This window comes from Salmo salar, chromosome ssa02, assembly GCF_905237065.1.
Source record: "Salmo salar chromosome ssa02, Ssal_v3.1, whole genome shotgun sequence".
Taxonomy (NCBI): Eukaryota; Metazoa; Chordata; class Actinopteri; order Salmoniformes; family Salmonidae; genus Salmo; species Salmo salar.
Genome location: NC_059443.1, coordinates 60,858,401 through 60,879,319, shown reverse-complemented (window position 1 = coordinate 60,879,319; position 20,919 = coordinate 60,858,401). Strand labels below are relative to the sequence as shown.

General features: G+C 45.1%; 1 protein-coding gene across 6 annotated transcripts in view; it reads left to right on the top strand.

Moving 5' to 3' along the window:
- Positions 1-20,919, top strand: part of LOC106586780 (SH3 and PX domain-containing protein 2A) — a 122,839-nt gene that overhangs the window by 18,077 nt on the left and 83,843 nt on the right. For 5 of the 6 annotated variants that reach the window (XM_014174425.2, XM_014174414.2, XM_014174408.2 and 2 more), the window contains exons 3-4: positions 15,358-15,433; positions 20,147-20,223. In XM_014174425.2, the coding sequence (XP_014029900.1) occupies positions 15,358-15,433; positions 20,147-20,223 (153 nt within the window). Of the gene's footprint in view, positions 1-4,047; positions 4,086-15,357; positions 15,434-20,146; positions 20,224-20,919 lie in introns of those variants that run through there. The other variant, XM_045707024.1, reaches the window with a different exon arrangement.

Below are 20,919 nucleotides of genomic sequence, written 5' to 3'. Positions count from 1 at the left end.
TGACACTGAAAACCACTCACAAGTTTATTTTAGGTTGTGATTAGTACGTGGAGTTTTTCCCAGTTAGGAAAAAGTCCCTTCCCTAATGATGAGTAGCCTTGTCATTTGAGGAACCTCTGAGGCATCTGTGAATGGGCCTGTGTCCTTCAGTCTGGCACAAGGCTGGTATTTTTTTAAACCCTTCTGAAGGAGGGAACTAACAGACTGACTGATGGTTTTATGAGGCTCTCCTCCGGTTTGTATTCCTCTCCACATCCCTCTCTTTCCTCTGTTAGCAAGTCTCTCTGACTGACCATGGCTTCTGACGGAATATTTAGGTTTCGGAATGTTAATGCCAGGACTGAAGTTTGAAAAATCTTTCTCAGTTCAATATTTGAGATTGCGTATTGATAAAAACATATGGATATTCACATATTTTGCCATGCATTCCACTTACGTAGTCAAATTCCACTTGCATAGTTGATATATTTTATGCCCTTTGAAAAACGTTCACAAAGGCCTACTGTACAGCCAGGACCAAGGCAGCCCATATTCAATTCAACTCCGCTCAGTAAATTATACAGTATCCCTCTGCCAGAGCTTTCAAAACGAAGGTCGCCCAAAGTAGAATCCCTTACTCTCGGACCGAGGACTGTTTGATTGAAACACATATAGACCACAAAGCATTATTGATATGCCATCTCCAAGGATGGATGGCTGAATAGCTTCAGCGCCCTCGGCTCCCTCGTTCCTCTCGGCCCTCTCGTCCTTGTGGGTGTTCTTTGGATGTTCTGTACTGTACTGCTGCGCTAGGCAAGGCTAGGATGGGCTATAAGGGTTCCCATTGTCTGGGGTCAGGAATAAAGGACTACTTTATGAGCCCAGAGTGGAGAAAGAGGGAGGGAGGGAGAGAGAAAGAGAGAGAGAGAGACATAGGGAGATAGAGCGAGATGGAGAGGGATCAAATCGAATTGTATTTGTCACATGCTTCATAAACAACAGGTGTAGGCTGACAGTGAAATGCTTACGTACAGGTCCTTTTCCAACAATGCAGAGTTAAAGAAAAAAGGAAATATAAATAGTGACACTAAAAACACTGTGAATAACGAATAACAATAACGAGTAAAAATAACAAATCAAATCAAATGTTATTGGTCACATACACATGGTTAGTAGATGTTAATGCGAGTGTAGCGAAATGCTTGTGCTTCTAGTTCCAACAGTGCAGTAATATCTAACAAGTAATCTAACAATTCCCCAACAACTAACTAATACACACAAATCTAAAGTGATGGAATAAGAATATGTACATATAAATATATAAACATGACTATATACAGGGAGTACCAGTACCGAGTCAATGTGTAGGGGTACGAGGTAATTGAGGTAGCTATGTACACTACCGGTCAAAAGTTTTAGAACACCTGCTCATTCAAGGGTTTTTCTTTATTTTTACTATTTTCTACATTGTAGAATAATAGTGAAGACATCAAAACTATGAAATAACACATATGGAATCATGTAGTAACCAAAAAAGTGCTAAACGAATCAAAATATATTTGAGATTTGAGATTCTTCAAATAGCCACCCTTTGTCTTGATGACAGCTTTGGACACTCTTGGCATTCTCTCAACCAGCTTCATGAGGTAGTCACCTGGAATGCATTTCAATTAACAGGTGTGCCTTCTTAACCTCTCTAGGCTAGGCGGGACGAATTCGTCCCACCTACGTAACAGCCACGGCTATCCTGTGGCGCGATTTTCAAAACCTTAAAAATCCTATTACTTCAATTTCTCAAACATATGACTATTTTACAGCCATTTAAAGATAAGACTCTCGTTAATCTAACCACACTGTCCGATTTCAAAAAGGCTTTACAACGAAAGCAAAACATTAGATTATGTCAGCAGAGTACCAAGCCAGAAATAATCAGACACCCATTTTTCAAGCCAGCATATAATGTCACCAAAACCCAGAAGACAGCTAAATGCAGCACTCACCTTTGATGATCTTCATCAGATGACAACCCTAGGACATTATGTTATACAATACATGCATGTTTTGTTCAATCAAGTTCATATTTATATCAAAAACCAGCTTTTTACATTAGCATGTGACGTTCAGAACTAGCATACGTTCAGAACTAGTTTGCGGGGGGCAAACTTCCGGGGAATTCGCTAACATTTTACTAAATTACTCACGATAAACGTTCACAAAAAGCATAACAATTATTTTAAGAATTATAGATACAGACCTCCTCTATGCACTCGATATGTCCGATTTTAAAATAGCTTTTTGGTGAAAGCACATTTTGCAATATTCTAAGTACATAGCCCAGGCATCACGGGCTCGCTATTTAGACACCCGGCAAGTTTAGCACTCACCATAATCATATTTACTATTATAAAAATGTCATTACCTTTTGTTGTCTTCGTCAGAATACACACCCAGGACAGCTACTTCAATAACAAATGTTGGTTTGGTCCAAAATAATCCATCGTTATATCCGAATAGCGGCGTTTTGTTCGATGCGTTCCAGACACTATCCGAAATAGTAAAGAAGTGTCACGCGCTTGGCGCAATTCCTGACAATAAAATTCTAAGTATTCCATTACCGTACGTCGAAGCATGTCAACCGCTGTTTAAAATCAATTTTTACGACATTTTTCTCGTAGAAAAGCGATAATATTCCGACAGGGAATCTCCTTTTCGGCAAACAGAGGAAAAAAATCCCAAAGGCGGGGGCGGTCGGGGTCACGCGCATAAGCTAGTGTCTCTTGATGGGCCACTTGAGAAAGGCGATAATGTGTTTCAGCCTGGGGCTGGGATGACGACATTCTGTTTTTTCCCGGGCTCTGAGCGCCTATGGAAGACGTGGGAAGTGTCACGTTAGAGCAGAGATCCTTAGTAAATGATAGAGATGGAAAAGAAGTTCAACAAATGGTCAGACAGGCCACTTCCTGTAAAGGAATCTCTCAGGTTTTGACCTGCCATTTGAGTTCTGTTATACTCACAGACACCATTCAAACAGTTTTAGAAAATGTAGGGTGTTTTCTATCCATATGTAAGAAGTATATGCATATTCTAGTTACTGAGTAGGCGTGGTAACCAGATTAAATCGGGTATGTTTTTTATCCAGCCGTGTCAATGCTGCCCCCTAGCCCTAACAGGTTAAATGTTAATTTGTGGAATTTCTTTCCTTAATCCGTTTGAGCCAATCAATTGTGTTGTGACAAGGTAGGGATGGTATACAGAAGATATATTTGGTAAAAGACCAAGTCCATATTATGGCAATAACAGCTCAAATAAGCAATGAGCAACGACAGTCCATCATTACTTTAAGACACGAAGGTCAGTCAATATGGATAATTTGCAGTTGCAAAAACCATCAAGTGCTATGATGAAACTGGCTCTCATGAGGACCGCCACAGGAATGGAAGACCCAGAGTTACCTCTGCTGCAGAGGATATGTTCATTAGATTTACCAGCCTCAGAAATTGCAGCCCAAATAAATGCTTCACAGAGTTCAAGTAACAGACATATCTCAACATCAACTGTTCAGAGGAGACTGTGTAAATCAGGCCTTCATGGTCGAATTTCTGCAAAGAAACCACTACTGAATGACACCAATAAGAGAGACTTGCTTGGGCCAAGAAACACGAGCAATGGACATTAGACCAGTGGAAATTTGACATTTTTGGTTCCAACCGCCGTGTCTTTGTGAGACGCGGTGTGGGTGAATGGATAATATCCGCATGTGTATTTCCCACCGTAAAGCATGGAGGAGGAGGTGTTATGGTGTGGGGGTGCTTTGCTGGTGGCACTGTCTGTGATTTATTTAGAATTCAAGGCACACTTAACCAGCATGGCTACCACAGCATTCTTCAGCGATACGCCATCCATCTGGTTTATACTTAGTGGGACTATCATTTGTTTTTCAACAGAGAAGGAGAGTGATGGAGTGCTGCATCAGATGACCTGGCCTCCACAATCCTCCGACCTCAACCAAATTGAGATGGTTTGGGATGAGTCGGACTGCAGAGTGAAGGAAAAGCAGCCAACAAGTGCTCAGCACATGTGGGAACTCTATTAGAAAAGCATTCCAGGTGAAGCTGGTTGAGAGAATGCCAAGAGTGTGCAAAGCTGTCATCAAGGCAAAGGGTGGCTAGTTGAAGAATCTGAAGTATAAAATATATTTTAATTTGTTTAACACTTTTTGAGTTACTACATGATTCCATATGTGTTATTTCATAGTTGTGATGTCTTCAGTATTATTCTACAATGTAGAAAATAGTAAAAATAAAGAAAAACCCTTGAATGAGCAGGTGTTCTAAAACGTTTGACCAGTAGTGTACATATAGGTAGGGGTAATGTGACTAGGCAATAGGATAGATAATAGACAGTAGCAGCAGCGTATGTGGTGAGCGTGAAAGTGTGTGTGTGTGTGTGCCATCAGTATGTATGTGTGTGTTGGAGTGTCCACTGTATGTGTGTGGCTAGAGTCCACTGTGTGTGCATAGAGTCAGTGCAAGAGAGTTAGTGCAGAAAATGGTCAATACAGGTAGTGTGGGTAGCTATTTGATTAGCTATTTAGCAGTCTTGTTTAGTCTTTTGGCTTGGGGGTAGGAGCTGTCGTGCCTTCTTCACAACTGTGTGGGTGTGTACGGACCATGATAGATCCTTAGCGATGTGGACACCAAGGAACTTGAAGCTCTCGACCCGCTCCACTACAGCCCCATCGATGTGGATGGGGGCGTGTTCGGCCCTCCATTTCCGGGAGTCCACGATCAGCTCCTTTGTCTTGCTGACGTTGAGGGAGAGGTTGTTGTCCTGGCACCACGCTGCCAGGTGTCTGCCCTCCTCCCTATAGGCTGCCTCATCGTCGTCGTGTCGTCAGCAAACTTGAGGATGGTGTTGGAGTCTTGCGCGGCCACGATGGTGGAGAGAGAGGGAGGGAGAGAGAGAGGCCCAGATTGGAGTGTTTTTCACCCGCGGGACAGGAAAGACACCTACACGTCAGACACAGGCGCTATTCTTGTGCTTCGTGCTTTGCGCCGCTGGCGTACAATCGGGCACTTCACAGGACAGACTGGCTCGGGTCTTCGCTTAGGTCAGGACGGAGGGGGAAATATGTAGCCGTTGACCACAGCCTTGGCGCAAGGGCTTAGGAGAGCGAGCTAAATTTAGGATGAATGAACGGAGTTCAGTCCGTTTGTGGGATGTTTCATCATGGCCCGAAGCTCACACTGGCTGGGCTGAGGTGCGTTTAGGGGGAGGGAGAGAGAGCGAGAGGGAGCGCTGGAGGGAAAGAAAGAGAGAGGAGAGAGAGACCCACCTAGCCTTCGTTGTTTAGGTTAGCAGCACTAGTGTTTCACTACTCTGTGGGTGTGTGGAGGAGAAGGAGACTTCTGTGTGACTGCTTTGTGTTCTCTGTGAAGAGGTTGAGAGCCCCTTGTCAAGGACTGGAAGTCATTGTGTGTGTGTGTGTGTGTGTACATACGTGCGTGCACACACAAAATAGCAGTAGTTGGAGACAGTCAATCCAGAAATGTGATATTAGCAAATGGAGGATCCCCTTTGACAGTTTTGACAGTTACATTTTCAGCAGCTGCCAATTAAGAAATGCCAGGAATAAGATGTGTGTGTGTGTGTGTGTGTGTGTGTGTGTGTGTGTGTGTGTGTGTGTGTGCGCATATCTGTGTGGCAGAGAGAATCCTTGCCTGTTTGCATGTCTCTATCTTGATACAGTATAGGTGTGTGTGTGTGTGTGTGTGTGTACCACTGTGTGTGCCTGTCTGTCAGTTTCACACTCCAGTCTCTCATTGCCCTCCAACACTCTTTTGATCTAGTCATATATTTCCAATGCCTTGCACCGGTCCAACAGCTCTATCCTGTTTACTTCCCAATCGAACCACCTGTTATCAGAAGATATATGGTCGCTGAAATACTTTGTCTGTAGCTGCCTGGCTAGCTCTCTCAGTCTGTCTCTTTCTCTCAGTCTGTCTCTTTCTCTCTGTCTTTCTCTCTTTGTCTCTCTCTTCCACCCTCTTTTTCCCTTCTTATCTCTCTCCCTCTGTCGCTCTCTCTTTATCTCTCTCTCTCTCCCTCTTCTCACTTCTCTCTCTCTCTCTCTCTCTCTCTCTCTCTCTCTCTCTCTCTCTCTCTCTCTCTCTCTTCTCCCTCCCTCCCTCTTTCTCCCTTCTTCTCTCTCTCTCTCTCTCTCTCTCTCTCTCTCTCTCTCTCTCTCTCTCTCTCTCTCTCTCTCTCTGTCCCTCTCTCTCTCTCTCTCTCTCTCTCTCTCTCTCTCTCTCTCTCTCTCTCTCTCTCTCCCTCTTTTTCCCTTATTCTCTCTCTCTCTCTCTCTCTTGCTCTCTCTCTTTTTCCCTTATTCTCTCTCTCTCTCTCTCTCTCTCTCTCTCTCTCTCTCTCTTTTTCCCTTATTCTCTCTCTCTCGCTCTTATATATATATATATATAATTACAGGCCTCCTGTTCAACTCAAGGTCTTCTCAGGCTGAGGGGGAGTCTCAGTCCATAAAAACACTTTAAAGGTTTTTGCCTTAAACATCAATAGCTAGTGCTATGGCTTATTTTGCACAATGGCTTGCAGAGTGAAGACTGTCAAGGTTTCATATAAATGTCCTTTGGATTTGATAAATAATACGCTTCTTTGTCCGAGAACACAATGTCTAAACTGTTTTTAGTTTGCAGCGTGGTCGCAGTGGATAGACATTATACAGAATTGAAGGTTGTTTGGAGAAATTGTGTTGTTGTGGCAGTGACCTCTGAGTATAGTATGAAATAGCAGGGTTACATTTACAGCTACACCTCAGATAATGTGGCTTACAGGATATAGAATACATACCCATACATTAATAGGGTTCTGTGTTTTTCCTGATCAGGTCAAAGGTTCCTGAACCCATACCCATATAGGCTACAGGTACAATACTCTAGAGCAGCGATCATTAACTAGATTCAGCCACGGGCCGATTTTGTCTTGAGCAGATGGTCGGGGGGCCTGAACATAATTACGAATCATTTGTAGACAGCAAATTGACCGCAAGAAGCCCAAACATATATAATATTTGACTAAAATATATTCATTTCAAACCTGGCTTAGATTTGATTAGGATCACATATACTGAGTGTACAAAACATTAGGAACAGCGTCCTAATACACCCCCCCCCCTTTGCCCTCAGAACAGCCTCAATTCGTCAGGGCATGGACTCAGGTGTCGGAAGCGTTCCACAGGGATGCTGGCTCATGTTGACTCCAATGCTTCCCAAAGTTGTCAAGTTGGATGGTGTCCTTTGGGTGGTGGACCATTCTTAATACACACGAGAAACTGTTGAGAGTGAAAAACCCAGCAGTGTTGCAGTTCTTGACACAAACCGGTGCTCCTGGCACCTACTACCACACCCCTTTTAAAGGCACTTAAATCTTTTGTCTCGCCCGTTCACCCTCTGAATGGCACACATACACAATCCATGTCTCAAATGTCTCCAGGCTTAAAAATCCTTCTCTAACTTGTCTCCTCCCCTTCATCTACACTGATTGAAGTGGATTTAACAAGTGACATCAATAAGGGATCATAGCTTTCACCTGGATTCACCCGGTCAGTCTATGTCATGGAGAGAGCAGGTGACCTTAATGTTTTGTACACTCAGTGTTTATCTCTCTATTATGCGTGGGAATACTTTGGAACAGATTTCCAAAATTAAAATCCCTTAATATATATATATATATATATATATATATATATATAATCACATATATGAATGTTTTTTGCTCAGAAACCTTGGAGGGACAAATAAAATCACCCGCAGGCCAAGTTCGGCAGGTGGGGAACCCTAGTTAACTGGTCTGACATATAAAACCACCAACGACCTCTGTATGACGTGTCTCATACCACTTCCCTGGTATCCTATCCTCCTTTGCTATAGGTAGCATTGGTTAGCGGACCAGGTGTCCTTCTATGCCATTGTAATAGCAAAAGCTCCTCTCCAGCCGAACCCTTGGTTAGTGTTAATGAACAACGGTTCAGTAAACAGCAGTCCTGTCTGTCTGTCAGTACACGGCTTCTCATCACTACCTCGTCAGCCTGGTACGGCCCTGAACCTGGCTTCTCACACAGTGGTTCACACCGTTAATTATAATCCGGCTGTCTCTCTCTCTCTGTCTTTCTTCCTCGTTTCTGTCTCTTTCCTTTCTTGTTTTGCTCTTAATGGAGAGCGAATTTTCAGCTAATCCGAAGCCCACTCCACCTACAGGTCAAATGCATTAGCTTTACGCACAGCTAGGGGCTAGAGACTTTTGAGGATGGTGGTCTTGTGAGGATGTGTGTGTGTGTGTGTGTGATGTACGGCTGGTGCTCATCCCAATTACCCAGCCAGTCTTTCTATTAAAGATGATCCAATTTCACCCTCTCTCCTCTCTCTCTGGCTTTCCCCCTCAAATCGGATTATATCTGATGGGGATAGGCAGGAAGAGCTTTGACGAACAATCTTCAGTTCAGGTACAATATCCCTTTCAGAAATATACTGACAAAAACACTACTTTCCATTAAACCTTCATTTATTAAGGTTTGCCTCAGAAGTATTTTGCAGGAGATACATGTTCAAGATAGCAGCTGGCATTCTCAACCGTGTCCTATGACCAGATTCTCAACTCTGCCCCACTTTTCATTTGAACTATATTGTATCATAATAAAATAGACCTGAAATAACCCTGTTTTTTTTGTGGAAAGGAGAAAAATGCAATATCTGTCAGGAGTTTCATTTCCCCTCCACGCCCTTGGGCGTGTGGGCAGAGCGTACGGGGCACACACCAGGGGCGCTGGCATCCCTTCCTGCTGCCTCTCTCCCTGGGCTTGTGGTCTGGCCACGTGGCTCAAAGTTTGTCCTGATTCCAAGCATGGAAACTCTGAGAATGTTGGCTGAGCGCTAGGCTAATTTAGGTACCGTTACAGGGCTGAGGGCTCTCTCTCTCTCTCTCTCTCTGCACTCTACTGTAAGATGGCTGGCCTATTTTTCTACCTTTAGCTGAAGCAGAAAGCTGCAGTTGGTAACCTGAAGCCATGTTCTTTGTACATTGGTGGGGTTTGTGCCCGCTGGCCACAGAAGTAGAAGATGTTCTGAATCAAGGGTAGAGTTAGTTGTGGTCAGAAAGAGGGTGGCAGGGTTACTGGAAAACTACCGTCAAAGCTTTCAGGATTGACAGCAACATTTACTGCCATAACTACATTGATTTCACACCCATTGTCTAGAGTGCCAACCTTCTCACACTAAGAGAGTGAAAGGTGATACTGGTTTTGTTTCTCACAGTATTTAAGTAATGTACTATGATAGGAAGGGTTGCCTTGGTTTCATTGCAGTAGTTACACACGACAACTAAATAGTTATTCCTCGACTTACTGCCTTTAAATTAGGAGCGGAGATGCAGAGAAACTCAAACCACTGCACTTTTTCCCCTTCTCTACTTCAGTGTTTATTTTCAGAGTTTCTCTCGCGTTCTTTCATCCCATGGGCTCATGCGTTCTTGAGCACTGCCTGCAAGTAGAACAACCGCAAGATAGGGTTCACCTGTGTGTTATAATGTACAGATCTAGACCCAAAGATCCATTGGTCTTTCCAGTTCCCACGGTTGTGTAATAAAGCCTACAAAAGCGTGTCAATGACTAGCCCCAAAACTACAGCACCAAGCCTTGGGATACAGTAAACTTGAAATTCCAATCCCTGGATCCCATTTCCGTTCCAATCCATGGAATGATGATGGTGGGCCTCCTAAGACTTCCATAGCCTTTCCCTGGAGTCTTGTTCCAGGCCAAGGCCAGATCTGGAGTCTGGAAGCTGGAAGAGGAGACCTGGAGCTGGGAGTGACAGACGTTACCACATCCCAGCACCTGTTGCCTTGGGACTGGGGAGCTTCAAGTGGAACCTACAGGGTTACAACCTAACAACACTCCCCATTGACTTTAACAGAATATAGCCAATTTCTCCAGCAACTCGAATCCATACGTCACCTCACCCCCTTCTGAAATGGGTTAATACATGTTCCATCAAGATACCTGGAGGCATTTGTGATTTGTCGAGATCGAATGCCAAGGTTCCAATTTATATATAGAGCCGCAACTGTGAGTGATTGTGGTTGGAGGGAGCACTAGCTCACTATTCGCTAACCCCTGTTCCCCGGATCCAGACATCTGTCTCTAGAAACTCGATACCCCGGGCCACTAATGCGTGTCCAGACTTGATTCATGTTGTCCATTCGTTTCCCTCAGTCGCTCTGTCTTTTGTGTGGTAGCGCTGGAGTGGTATAGCCTGGTCCCAGATCTGTTTGTGCTGTCTTGCCTAACTCATATGGTCAATATCACAAGATAGCACAAACAGATCTGGGACCAGGCTAGTAGTAGTAGGATTAAGAAGGAATAATGGAAGAACCTGTGTTCTGTTCTGGCAATACTAGACAGGCAAAATATAAATTACTTTTAACCCTTCCCTTCCTCCCCCTTCAGCCCCCTTTTATTTCCGGTCGTGTTTACACCAACATGTCTTGTAATTAGTGGATTAAAGTGAGTTGCTAGAGAGAGAGAGTCCAGGGCTGCATCTCACATGGCACCCTATTCCCTTTATAGTGCACCACGTTTGACCAGGTCCCAAAAGGCTCTGGTCAAAAGTAGTGCCATGTATAGTATAGGGAGTAGTGTACCATTTGGGCTGCAGCCCAGGAAATAAATGACTTTGCCTCCGCCCACCATTTCAAGCTACAAAGACTCACTATGTTGACATTACACTCAGTAAATCTGACTGCTGTTGATTGTTTAGAGTTCATTTGATTCTCAGTGGAACCATGTGATCCCACCATTACTGTGGAAATGGTGGGATCACATGGTTCTTCAGTGTTATGTGGGTCATGAGTTTGTTTCATAAGTGGGGAGCTGCTAAGTGTGTGTGTGTGTGTGTGTGTGTGTGTGTGTGTGTGTGTGTGTGTGTGTGTGTGTGTGCTTGTGCGTCTATCTGTGTGTGACTGTGTGTTCTGTCACTGAGCTCTGTCATCTGTGTGGTTCAACCAAGGGTAGCTCCTCTTGAGTCACTCTTCACAGGTCACATGATCGTCAACAGGAAGAGATGCATGTCCATGCATGCGCTCTCTCTTCTCTCTCTCTCTCTCTCTCTCCCTCTTTTTCTCACCCTCTTTTTCTCTCTCGCCTCTCTCTCTCTCTCTCTCTCTCGCTCTCTCTCTCTCTTTATCTCTCTCTCTCTCCAAAACAAAGCGGACTCTTTAACTTAAATCCCAACTCATTCCCACAAGTCCATATATGGCGTGCCTATTATAAGCCACTGTGCATGATATGAAGAGGGGCCTGCTGCAGCTGTGGGCCGTAGCCTACAATGTTTTCCATATTCAAAGCACATTTCCAACACCAACGCCTTGTTATACTGCACCTCGGATTTCGCAAACAGTGCCGGGTTCACCTGCTAGTTGGAACTTTTGGAGCTAGGGTTCTAAATATCTTTATGCGACCAATAACATTTGATTTGATTTGACTAGGAAACTCCGAAATGTATGTGTTTGCTAACTGGTTGTAGTTATACACGTTCAACCAGTTAGCAAGTCGGACATTTCGGAGTTTCCGTTTTTTCCCGACTGGCATGTGAATGCAGCAATAATGCTAAGTCCTCATAGCAGAGTTGGTGTAGGGATAGAATTCGTAGAGATACTCACTGACAATAGAGGAAAAGAAACATGTTCTGTGTGTCTCTTTTTTTCCGACCCGACTCCTCTAATAGTGGTCCAGAGCCTCACAGCCTTATCCAATCAGAACGCTTCAGAACACTCACACTCATTCTCTCTAGGCTGGTTACCAAGGAGACAGAGAGAGGTCTGAGAAGTAGTAGCTACAGCCATAGTCCCAGTCAGTATGAGATAGAACGTTGCGTCCCTGCTCGTCTGTGGGGAGAACAACCTGTGGTTACCTAGGTTACCCCATTGGCTCACAGCAAATACTTGACCTTTTTCAGATGCAATTTTCTCGTTGTCTGCTTGTTTTAGTCAATTACAAAACTACATTTTAGAAAAGTACAAGATGTCTAAAGATGACTTTTCAACATTGCCTGCTCCCGAACGTTCTCACTACTAAGAAAAACATAATGTTGTAGGGTTTCCCTCTCGCCAGTTTTCGTGATGGTGCTAGCAGCCACGTGAGTGAGTGGACTATACAGCTACAAGTAATGAGTGGAGTTACAAACTGACTTCATCAAGCAAGTTAAATGTCTTCCCTGTGATGAAATGTTTCCCACAGACATAGGTACGTGTAGCCTACTTGGACACGAGGATCCCAACTTTCCAACGCCAATTAGCCTGAAGCCACAGCACAGAGCTCTTATAGCAGGCTCTATTTCCTTACATGGGAGCATTGCGAACCGTAGGTCGGAATTTTTTTACCTGGTGACATTTAACAGCGCAGCTGCTTTTCTGCTTTTCTGCATGTTTTGTTATTTCTGTATAACAAACAAATCGATAACAAGGTTGCCTCTTATATAATGGGGGTAAATTGTTCGGCGTGGGCGAGGGAGAATTTCTTATTATTACGTGAATACTGACTGGGACTATTGTTCTGAATGAGGCTGCGTTTTTGTATTATTTCTTATTCTCCACCCCATATCGTCCTGGGATTTGTATTCCCACCTGTTTTGGTGGTGCCGGAATTAGCACCCTCGCACCTGTTTGGAGAGACAACATTTTTCTGTGGTCGCACATTTCCCCGATGGGATGGGGAAAATGCATCTCCGAGAGCCAGGTGTCTGTCCAGGGGGAGGAGGAGAGATGGGGAGAAGAAAGGGAGAGTTCTGGGTATTTTGGGTGAGGGAAGAGGAACAGCAATCGGCTGCAATTTTTAAAAACATTTACAAGTTTTGAATTTGGTTCAACTAGGCCAACTAGGATCATTTGGATCGAACCACTAATAAACAGAGTGGAGATAGTTAACTTGATTCAGTATGTTGAATGAGGAAATTAGGCAACTCAGTAAACTCTTTGTTCAATTGAAGCAGACAACAGCTGGATTATGTTTTGTACGGTCTCCGCGAGTGTTTTAGTGATTCTAACCCTCAATTTATAACGCCTACACAGCAGCACAGTAACTTCACAGTAACTGTCAAAGTATCTCTTACGTTTCTTCTTCCTCCTTACCTCTTTAGGCTTTGTTTACATACTTTTACTGCGAGACAGTAACTCCTAGTTGTAAGATACTAACTCCCATTGCTACCTATTAGCTACCGCTACCTACTTCTCCCTTGCAGCTACATTTTGGTCAGAAAAAGATGAAGCCCACCCTTTATGTTAAGCTAGTCTCCGTTGTTTGGCTCAAGCATTCAAACCACCAACATTGCTTTCAGTTCAGAGTGGACCACACTCAGCAGCTTACCCACCGGAAGACCAACCCCTCCACTGGGACAAGGCATATAGAGTTTTTCCCTGTGAGAGCAAAACAAGACTGAACTGAGCTGCGATCCCAGACAGGGAAGACAAAGCATACAAATAGAATACTGCCGGCCCACCCGTCACTGTTTTACTGAAGCTGGAGACTCATATCTCCCTCTGTAACTTTAAGCACCAGCTGTCAGAGGAGCTCACAGATCACTGCACCTGTACGTAGCCCATCTGTAAATAGCCCATCCAACTACCTCATCCCCATAATGTCATAATTTTTTTGCTCCTTTGCACCCCAGTATCTCTACTCTTGCACAGTCATCTTCTGCACATCTATCACTCCAGTGTTTAATTGCCAAATTGTAATTGTTTTGCCACTATGGCCTATTTATTGCCTTACCTCCCTTATCTTACCTCATTTGCACACACTGTATATATATACTTTTCTATTGTGTTATTGACTGTATGTTTGTTTATTCCATGTGTAACTCTGTGTTGTTGATTGTGTCGCACTGCTTTGCTTTATCTTGACCAGGTCGCAGTTGTAAATGAGAACTTGTTCTCAACTGGCCTACCTGGTTAAATAAAGGTGGGCAAAAAAAGAAGAAAAAAGAAGAATCACAGATCCATTGATTTGAATGGGAATTTCTGTTCAATTATAATCTATTTCTATGAGAAAGAGAACCCCAGTGGAGTTTCTGGAAAAACCCAGTCAACATGGGGCTGTGTGTATACGCATGCTGACCCAGACACAGAGAGAGAACTGGGTTTGGAACAGTCCCTCGTCCCCATTCTGCTAGATTGTTTATTCGCCTGGTTCCTCTGGGTCTTTACCCTGCCCTGATGCACACCAGATTTATGGTGTGTGGTCTCTCTCTTTCTCTCTCTGTTTTTCTGTGTCTCTTTCTCTGTCACACACACCTGCATACATAAGCACGCAGGAACACAAACAAGTTTCCAAACATTTCAAAGGTTCCTGTATGCATGGCACTACAGACAGCACCTCCTTCTCCAAACAGCTAGGCTTTCCAGGACCGTTGAAACAGAGCAGTACCTAGCCTACTGCTTTGCCCTAGTTTTTGTCAGGCCTGCAATCTGGAGTCCGCACACTGCAAGGCTGTGTACGTGGCAGAGACTGCCAAATATAAGTGTCACCAGCTTGCACCTCCACCCGAGGCTGTCCAAGTGTGCCGTGAGGGGCTGGAATTTAAGCAGCTTGTCGGCAAAGTCCTGTTCCATGTAGCTGTCAAATGAGCAGCCCACTTACAAACACACATGCACGCGCGCACACACACACACACACACACACATTTCCCTTATCTTTTTCTTTCTATCTTTTCTCTCTCATTCTCTCTCTTCTCTTCTTACAGTACATATGCTGCAGATAGTATAGGCTTCTTCACCCACAGCCCCATTTACATTTCCTAATCCCCACCCCCTTGCATGATTTATTTAGGGGTTGAAATTGGATAAACACAATATGGCCGACACTGCCTGGCATCTCTGACCTCTGCAGTGTGTGTGTGTGTGTGTGTGGAAAAAGTCCCCCTGTGTGTATGGGTGTGTGTGTACGTGCAGTTCCCTCTAACCCCGGGGTCAGCACTTCTCCTCCCTTAGTACCAGGGCGTCTTTATGAATAAATCGACTCACATTAACTCCTCTCCACCACGAGCAGCAAAACACCATGCAGCGTTTGTCCTTGTCCGACTGGGAATTTAAAATGTGTCCGAGCTTTGATATGATATAATCTCTGATGCTGTGATCGGAGTGGCGGGGAATTTTAAATACTGAGCCCAGCTGTTTCTTTCAATGAAATTCAATGAAATGAAACACTATTGAATTCCTCAGTGAGCTGTATTGAGAAGAAGTACATTTGTAAATGTTTGCCAAATATTTCTCTCCCTCTTAAATTAATAAAAAAAATGCTCTGTGTGTTGCTCTTTACAGATGCAGATTCTTGACAAGTTCCCAATCGAGGGAGGGCAGAAAGATCCCAAGAAGAGAATCATCCCATTTCTCCCAGGTGAGTCTCCATCATTTCTCCCTGTCCAGTCTCCATCATTTCTCCCTGTCCGGTCTCCATCATTTCTCCCTGTCCGGTCTCCATCATTTCTCCCTGTCCGGTCTCCATCATTTCTCCCTGTCCAGTCTCCATCATTTCTCCCTGTCCGGTCTCCATCATTTCTCCCTGTCCGGTCTCCATCATTTCTCCCTGTCCGGTCTCCGTCATTTCTCCCTGTCCGGTCTCCGTCATTTCTCCCTGTCCGGTCTCCGTCATTTCTCCCTGTCCGGTCTCCGTCATTTCTCCCTGTCCGGTCTCCATCATTTCTCCCTGTCCGGTCTCCATCATTTCTCCCTGTCCGGTCTCCATCATTTCTCCCTGTCCGGTCTCCATCATTTCTCCCTGTCCGGTCTCCATCATTTCTCCCTGTCCGGTCTCCATCATTTCTCCCTGTCCGGTCTCCATCATTTCTCCCTGTCCGGTCTCCATCATTTCTCCCTGTCCGGTCTCCATCATTTCTCCCTGTCCGGTCTCCATCATTTCTCCCAGGTCAGTCTCCATCATTTTCCTCTCCCTCTCTCCTTTCCTTCTTTTCTTCACACGTATAAAGTCTTTCACACGACGATAAGCAATGCCTCTGTCAACCCCATTTCCCTTAACATCGAACCCGACCGACAGTCTAATCGATCCCTTGCCATAGATGGCCATAAGATCTAATGACATGACATTATCCATAGGGACTTATTGGGGTTTATAAGGAAGTACAGTCTGACTTGAGGCAGACAGACACCACCATGACAGTAAAGTCACCGATAGCGCTAACTCGGCAAGAAGTTACACCGCGTCAGTATCCTGTGTGTGTCAGTATCCTGCTCGTATCGACGCCCCTCCTAGTGTCGTTCATACATTATTCATCTGTCGGTCTATCCAGTTGACTGTCTCTCTGAGGTGCAGCAGCAGGCGGGTGCTGACAGTGTGTGTTTGTCTGATGTGGGAGTGAAAGACATAAAATGGAAAAAGAGATTGAGGAAGAGATGGTAGAACAGAGAGAGAGACAACACTCCTGCTGTGCGAGTGAGAGGCTTCTGTCTGTTTACTGTTTATGTTGGTTAGGCTGTCTTAAAGCCTAATGGAGACCGCATGCTCTCTTAGAGCCTGATGGAGACCACATGCTCTCTTAGAGCCTGATGGAGACCACATGCTCTCTTAGAGCCTGATGGAGACCACATGCTCTCTTAAAGCCTGATGGAGACCACATGCTCTCTTAGAGCCTGATGGAGACCACATTATATCTCAGAGCCTGATGGAGACCACATTATCTCTTAGAGCCTGATGGAGACCACATTATCTCTTAGAGCCTGATGGAGACCACATGCTCTCTTAAAGCCTGATGGAGACCCCATGCTCTCTTAGAGCCTGATGGAGACCACATGCTCTCTTAGAGCCTGATGGAGACCACATGCTCTCTTAGAGCCTGATGGAGACCACATTATCTCTTAGAGCCTGATGGAGTCCACATGCTCTCTTAGAGCCTGATGGAGTCCACATTATCTCTTAGAGCCTGATGGAGACCACATGCTCTCTTAGAGCCTGATGGAGACCACATTATCTCTCAGAGCCTGATGGAGACCACATTATCTCTTAGAGCCTGATGGAGACCACATTATTTTTAGAGGAAGAGACCACATTATCTCTTAGAGCCTGATGGAGACCACATTATCTCTCAGAGCCTGATGGAGACCACATGCTCTCTTAGAGCCTGATGGAGACCACATGCTCTCTTAGAGCCTGATGGAGACCACATGCTCTCTTAGCCTGATGGAGACCACATGCTCTCTTAGAGCCTGATGGAGACCACATGCTCTCTTAGCCTGATGGAGACCACATGCTCTCTTAAAGCATGATGGAGACCACATGCTCTCTTAGAGCCTGATGGAGACCACATTATCTCTCAGAGCATGATGGAGACCACATTATCTCTTAGAGCCTGATGGAGACCACATTATTTCTTAGAGCCTGATGGAGACCACATGCTCTCTTAGCCTGATGGAGACCACATGCTCTCTTAGCCTGATGGAGACCACATGCTCTCTTAGAGCCTGATGGAGACCACATGCTCTCTTAGCCTGATGGAGACCACATGCTCTCTTAAAGCATGATGGAGACCACATGCTCTCTTAGAGCCTGATGGAGACCACATTATCTCTCAGAGCCTGATGGAGACCACATTATCTCTTAGAGCCTGATGGAGACCACATTATTTCTTAGAGCCTGATGGAGACCACATTATCTCTTAGAGCCTGATGGAGACCACATTATCTCTCAGAGCCTGATGGAGACCACATGCTCTCTTAGAGCTTGATGGAGACCACATGCTCTCTTAGCCTGATGGAGACCACATGCTCTCTTAGAGCCTGATGGAGACCACATGCTCTCTTAGCCTGATGGAGACCACATGCTCTCTTAAAGCCTGATGGAGACCACATGCTCTCTTAGAGCCTGATGGAGACCACATGCTCTCTTAGAGCCTGATGGAGACCACATGCTCTCTTAGAGCCTGATGGAGAACACATGCTCTCTTAGAGCCTGATGGAGACCACATGCTCTCTTAGAGCCTGATGGAGACCACATTATCTCTTAGAGCCTGATGGAGACCACATTATCTCTTAGAGCCTGATGGAGACCACATTATCTCTTAGAGCCTGATGGAGACCACATTATCTCTCAGAGCCTGATGGAGACCACATGCTCTCTTAAAGCCTGATGGAGACCCCATGCTCTTTTAAAGCCTGATGGAGACAACATGGTCTCAGCCCTCTCCCTACCCATGCCTGGCTACCCAGACTCATTGCTCCGGCCAAACGCTACACCCCGAATGTTTGTTTCTTCTCCACAATGAGTCTGGTATTGACTTCCTCCACGACCCTTCTAGAACGTGAACACATTCGGACCGTCTGATTGGTCCTGCGTCAACCCAGGGGAGACTGCTTTGCGGTGCACAAACCAAAGTTGTGTTTTAATAAAGGTTGGGGAGAACGGGGAAGGGAAAAAAACAACTGAAAGGTCTCTCCGGTAACGGGTGGCTCACGGTGTCTGGCGGGGCGGCTCCTTGGACCGCCTGTGTTAATGAACAAAAGAGAGAGAGAGAGAGAACGATGAGTCCGGGGTTTCAGTACATGCTCTCAACTTGCGCCGGGTGGCGTGCTGCCCGGGAATGGGTCCTCTTCCTTTGGGGCCAAAGAAAAGGAAGAGAGAGAGTCGAACATCACCTAGTATCTTCTTAGGCGTCTGATTGAGGTGCTTCTCATTCTCACTCCGGTTCTTCTGAGGACTAGGCATACCCTCTGCCTGTCTGCCCAAGCCCCCGAGTGACTGCACCTCCACTTATACCCATTTGGAGTAACGAGGGACAGGTGGGACCAATTCCAGGTGCCAATTGGTTGCAGCACCTGGACTGGGTAGTGTTGGTGTTGATTCACCAGCCCCAGTTGGTGCCTATAGAGCTGTCCATGGCAAGCCCTCTGGAGGTGACCACGGTCTTGCTCCTTCCTTTGTAGCTCCCTGCTGGCCCCCTTGGTTATCACAGTCCCAGAAACCGATGGGTTGGGCACGAGCCAGAACACATGTAGGTAAAGCGATGTTTTGAATATTGGTCATTGGTTTTAATACTCTGGTTAGAGATTATCCATTTGCTGATGACTTTGTTTTGTACAACACCTCTCGAAGCCGCAAACGACTTCTATGATGGCAGATTCAAGCTGAGGTATGTAGCCAGCACGTAGCATTGGGAGAATTCAGAGTCGTCAGGCAATCCCCACCCCGCCAACCCACCTCACATTAAGCCACCTGGATGTCAACCAAAACATCCACCTCTATCTGTTTACATACCTTTTGTAACATTTATTTTGACCGGATAGTCTCATTGAGATAACATCTCTTTTGCAAGAGATACCTGTTCAAGAGGGCAGTAGTCAGCAGCGTTACAAAATTAGTCGCACCAAAAACAATATCTTCGTCTAAGTCCAGATGTGGAAATGTGTCCATGGCAACTTCTTTGAAATGGTACCCATAGGATTCACTCAATTACACACAATGCTAGCAGCTGGCCATCAAAGACTTGGGTTAGGTATTGCAAGTCAGAGTTATGGTTGAAGATTGCCTGTTGTTTACATGATGGTCTCTGATCTAAGAAACTCCAGTACTGCACTATTACCCCTCTACTATTCATCATTCGATGTATTGCTGGCAATCAGAACGCACACAGTCTGTCCCCAGCTCTTCCTCTCTTCCTCTGTGTCTTCAGTTCACAGGAAGGGTAATATGATCACTTCCTGTGGGACTGTAGTGACCGTGGCATACCCTGTAGTAGGGGGTGTTCTGATTGGCTGGTGCCATTTTTCTTTGAAGTCACTGAGTTAGACTAGATACATAACCTCCAAGCGCTTAAATCCCATTTGATATGTTAAGAGGGCAAGACACAGTTAGAGGTCCACGCAGGACAAGACCGTTCAGTATGAGAGTATGAGAGTGAGATTGTAGTGGTTCAGAAGTCTTTCATGTGTGACTGACATCTAGTGTTAGCCTGTGGTAATACACAAACAAACCCACTGCTACGAGACAGGATTGTACTGGTCTTTAATTTATTACGGTTTTACACTCTCTACCATCTAAAATGTGTCCCTTCTCATCTATTCTCTCTCCCTCTCCCTCTCCCTCCCTCCCTCCCTCCCTCAGGTAAAATCCTGTTCAGGCGGAGTCATGTGCGTGATGTGGCCATGAAGAGGCTACGTTTCATCGATGACTACTGCAGGGTGAGCGAGGAGGCATTACGGTCAAAACACACACACACACACACACACACGCTGTAAACATCCTGTCCCACTTGGGGTCCCCCCTGTCACATGTTAGGGGTCAGAGGTGACAGATGGTAACCTGACACACAATAAGATGGTGTTGTTGTTTTCACATTTCTGTGCAAATACGTGATGCAATACAGTCTTGTCTCTTAACTCATCTTGTTGCAGAGTTTTAAAAGTATATACGTTTTTGCTATGTTCAGGGGCAGTTACCAAGCTAGCAAACCTACAACGGCCCATCTGAGGAAATGTTTTTCAAATACTTAGCTCGTCTGAAAACACATTGTCATACTTACTGGTCTCTAAGGCTTTGGTTTATTCTGGTCATGAAGTTTTAGAAAGAGATTTGACCTAGTTCTGTTTAGTTTAGAGCACACAAGAACACTTCTGAGTGCCCAACAAAAGATAGACTTTAAAAAGCTACCCACTCTTTCAAAAGCTAGATGAAGGCTATGCCCTCGGTTGAGTATTTAATTTAACGAAGGTTTTCTACAAAGTTTTCCCCCCAAAATTAAGCCTTTGGTCATTCAACAGTCTAACTTCAAAAAAGCTGGTATCGTTTCCCCTTTGTTAAGCTTCTCTCTCTCTCGCTCTCTCTCGCTCTCTCTCGCTCTCTCTCTCTCTCTCGCTCTCTCTCGCTCTCTCTCGCTC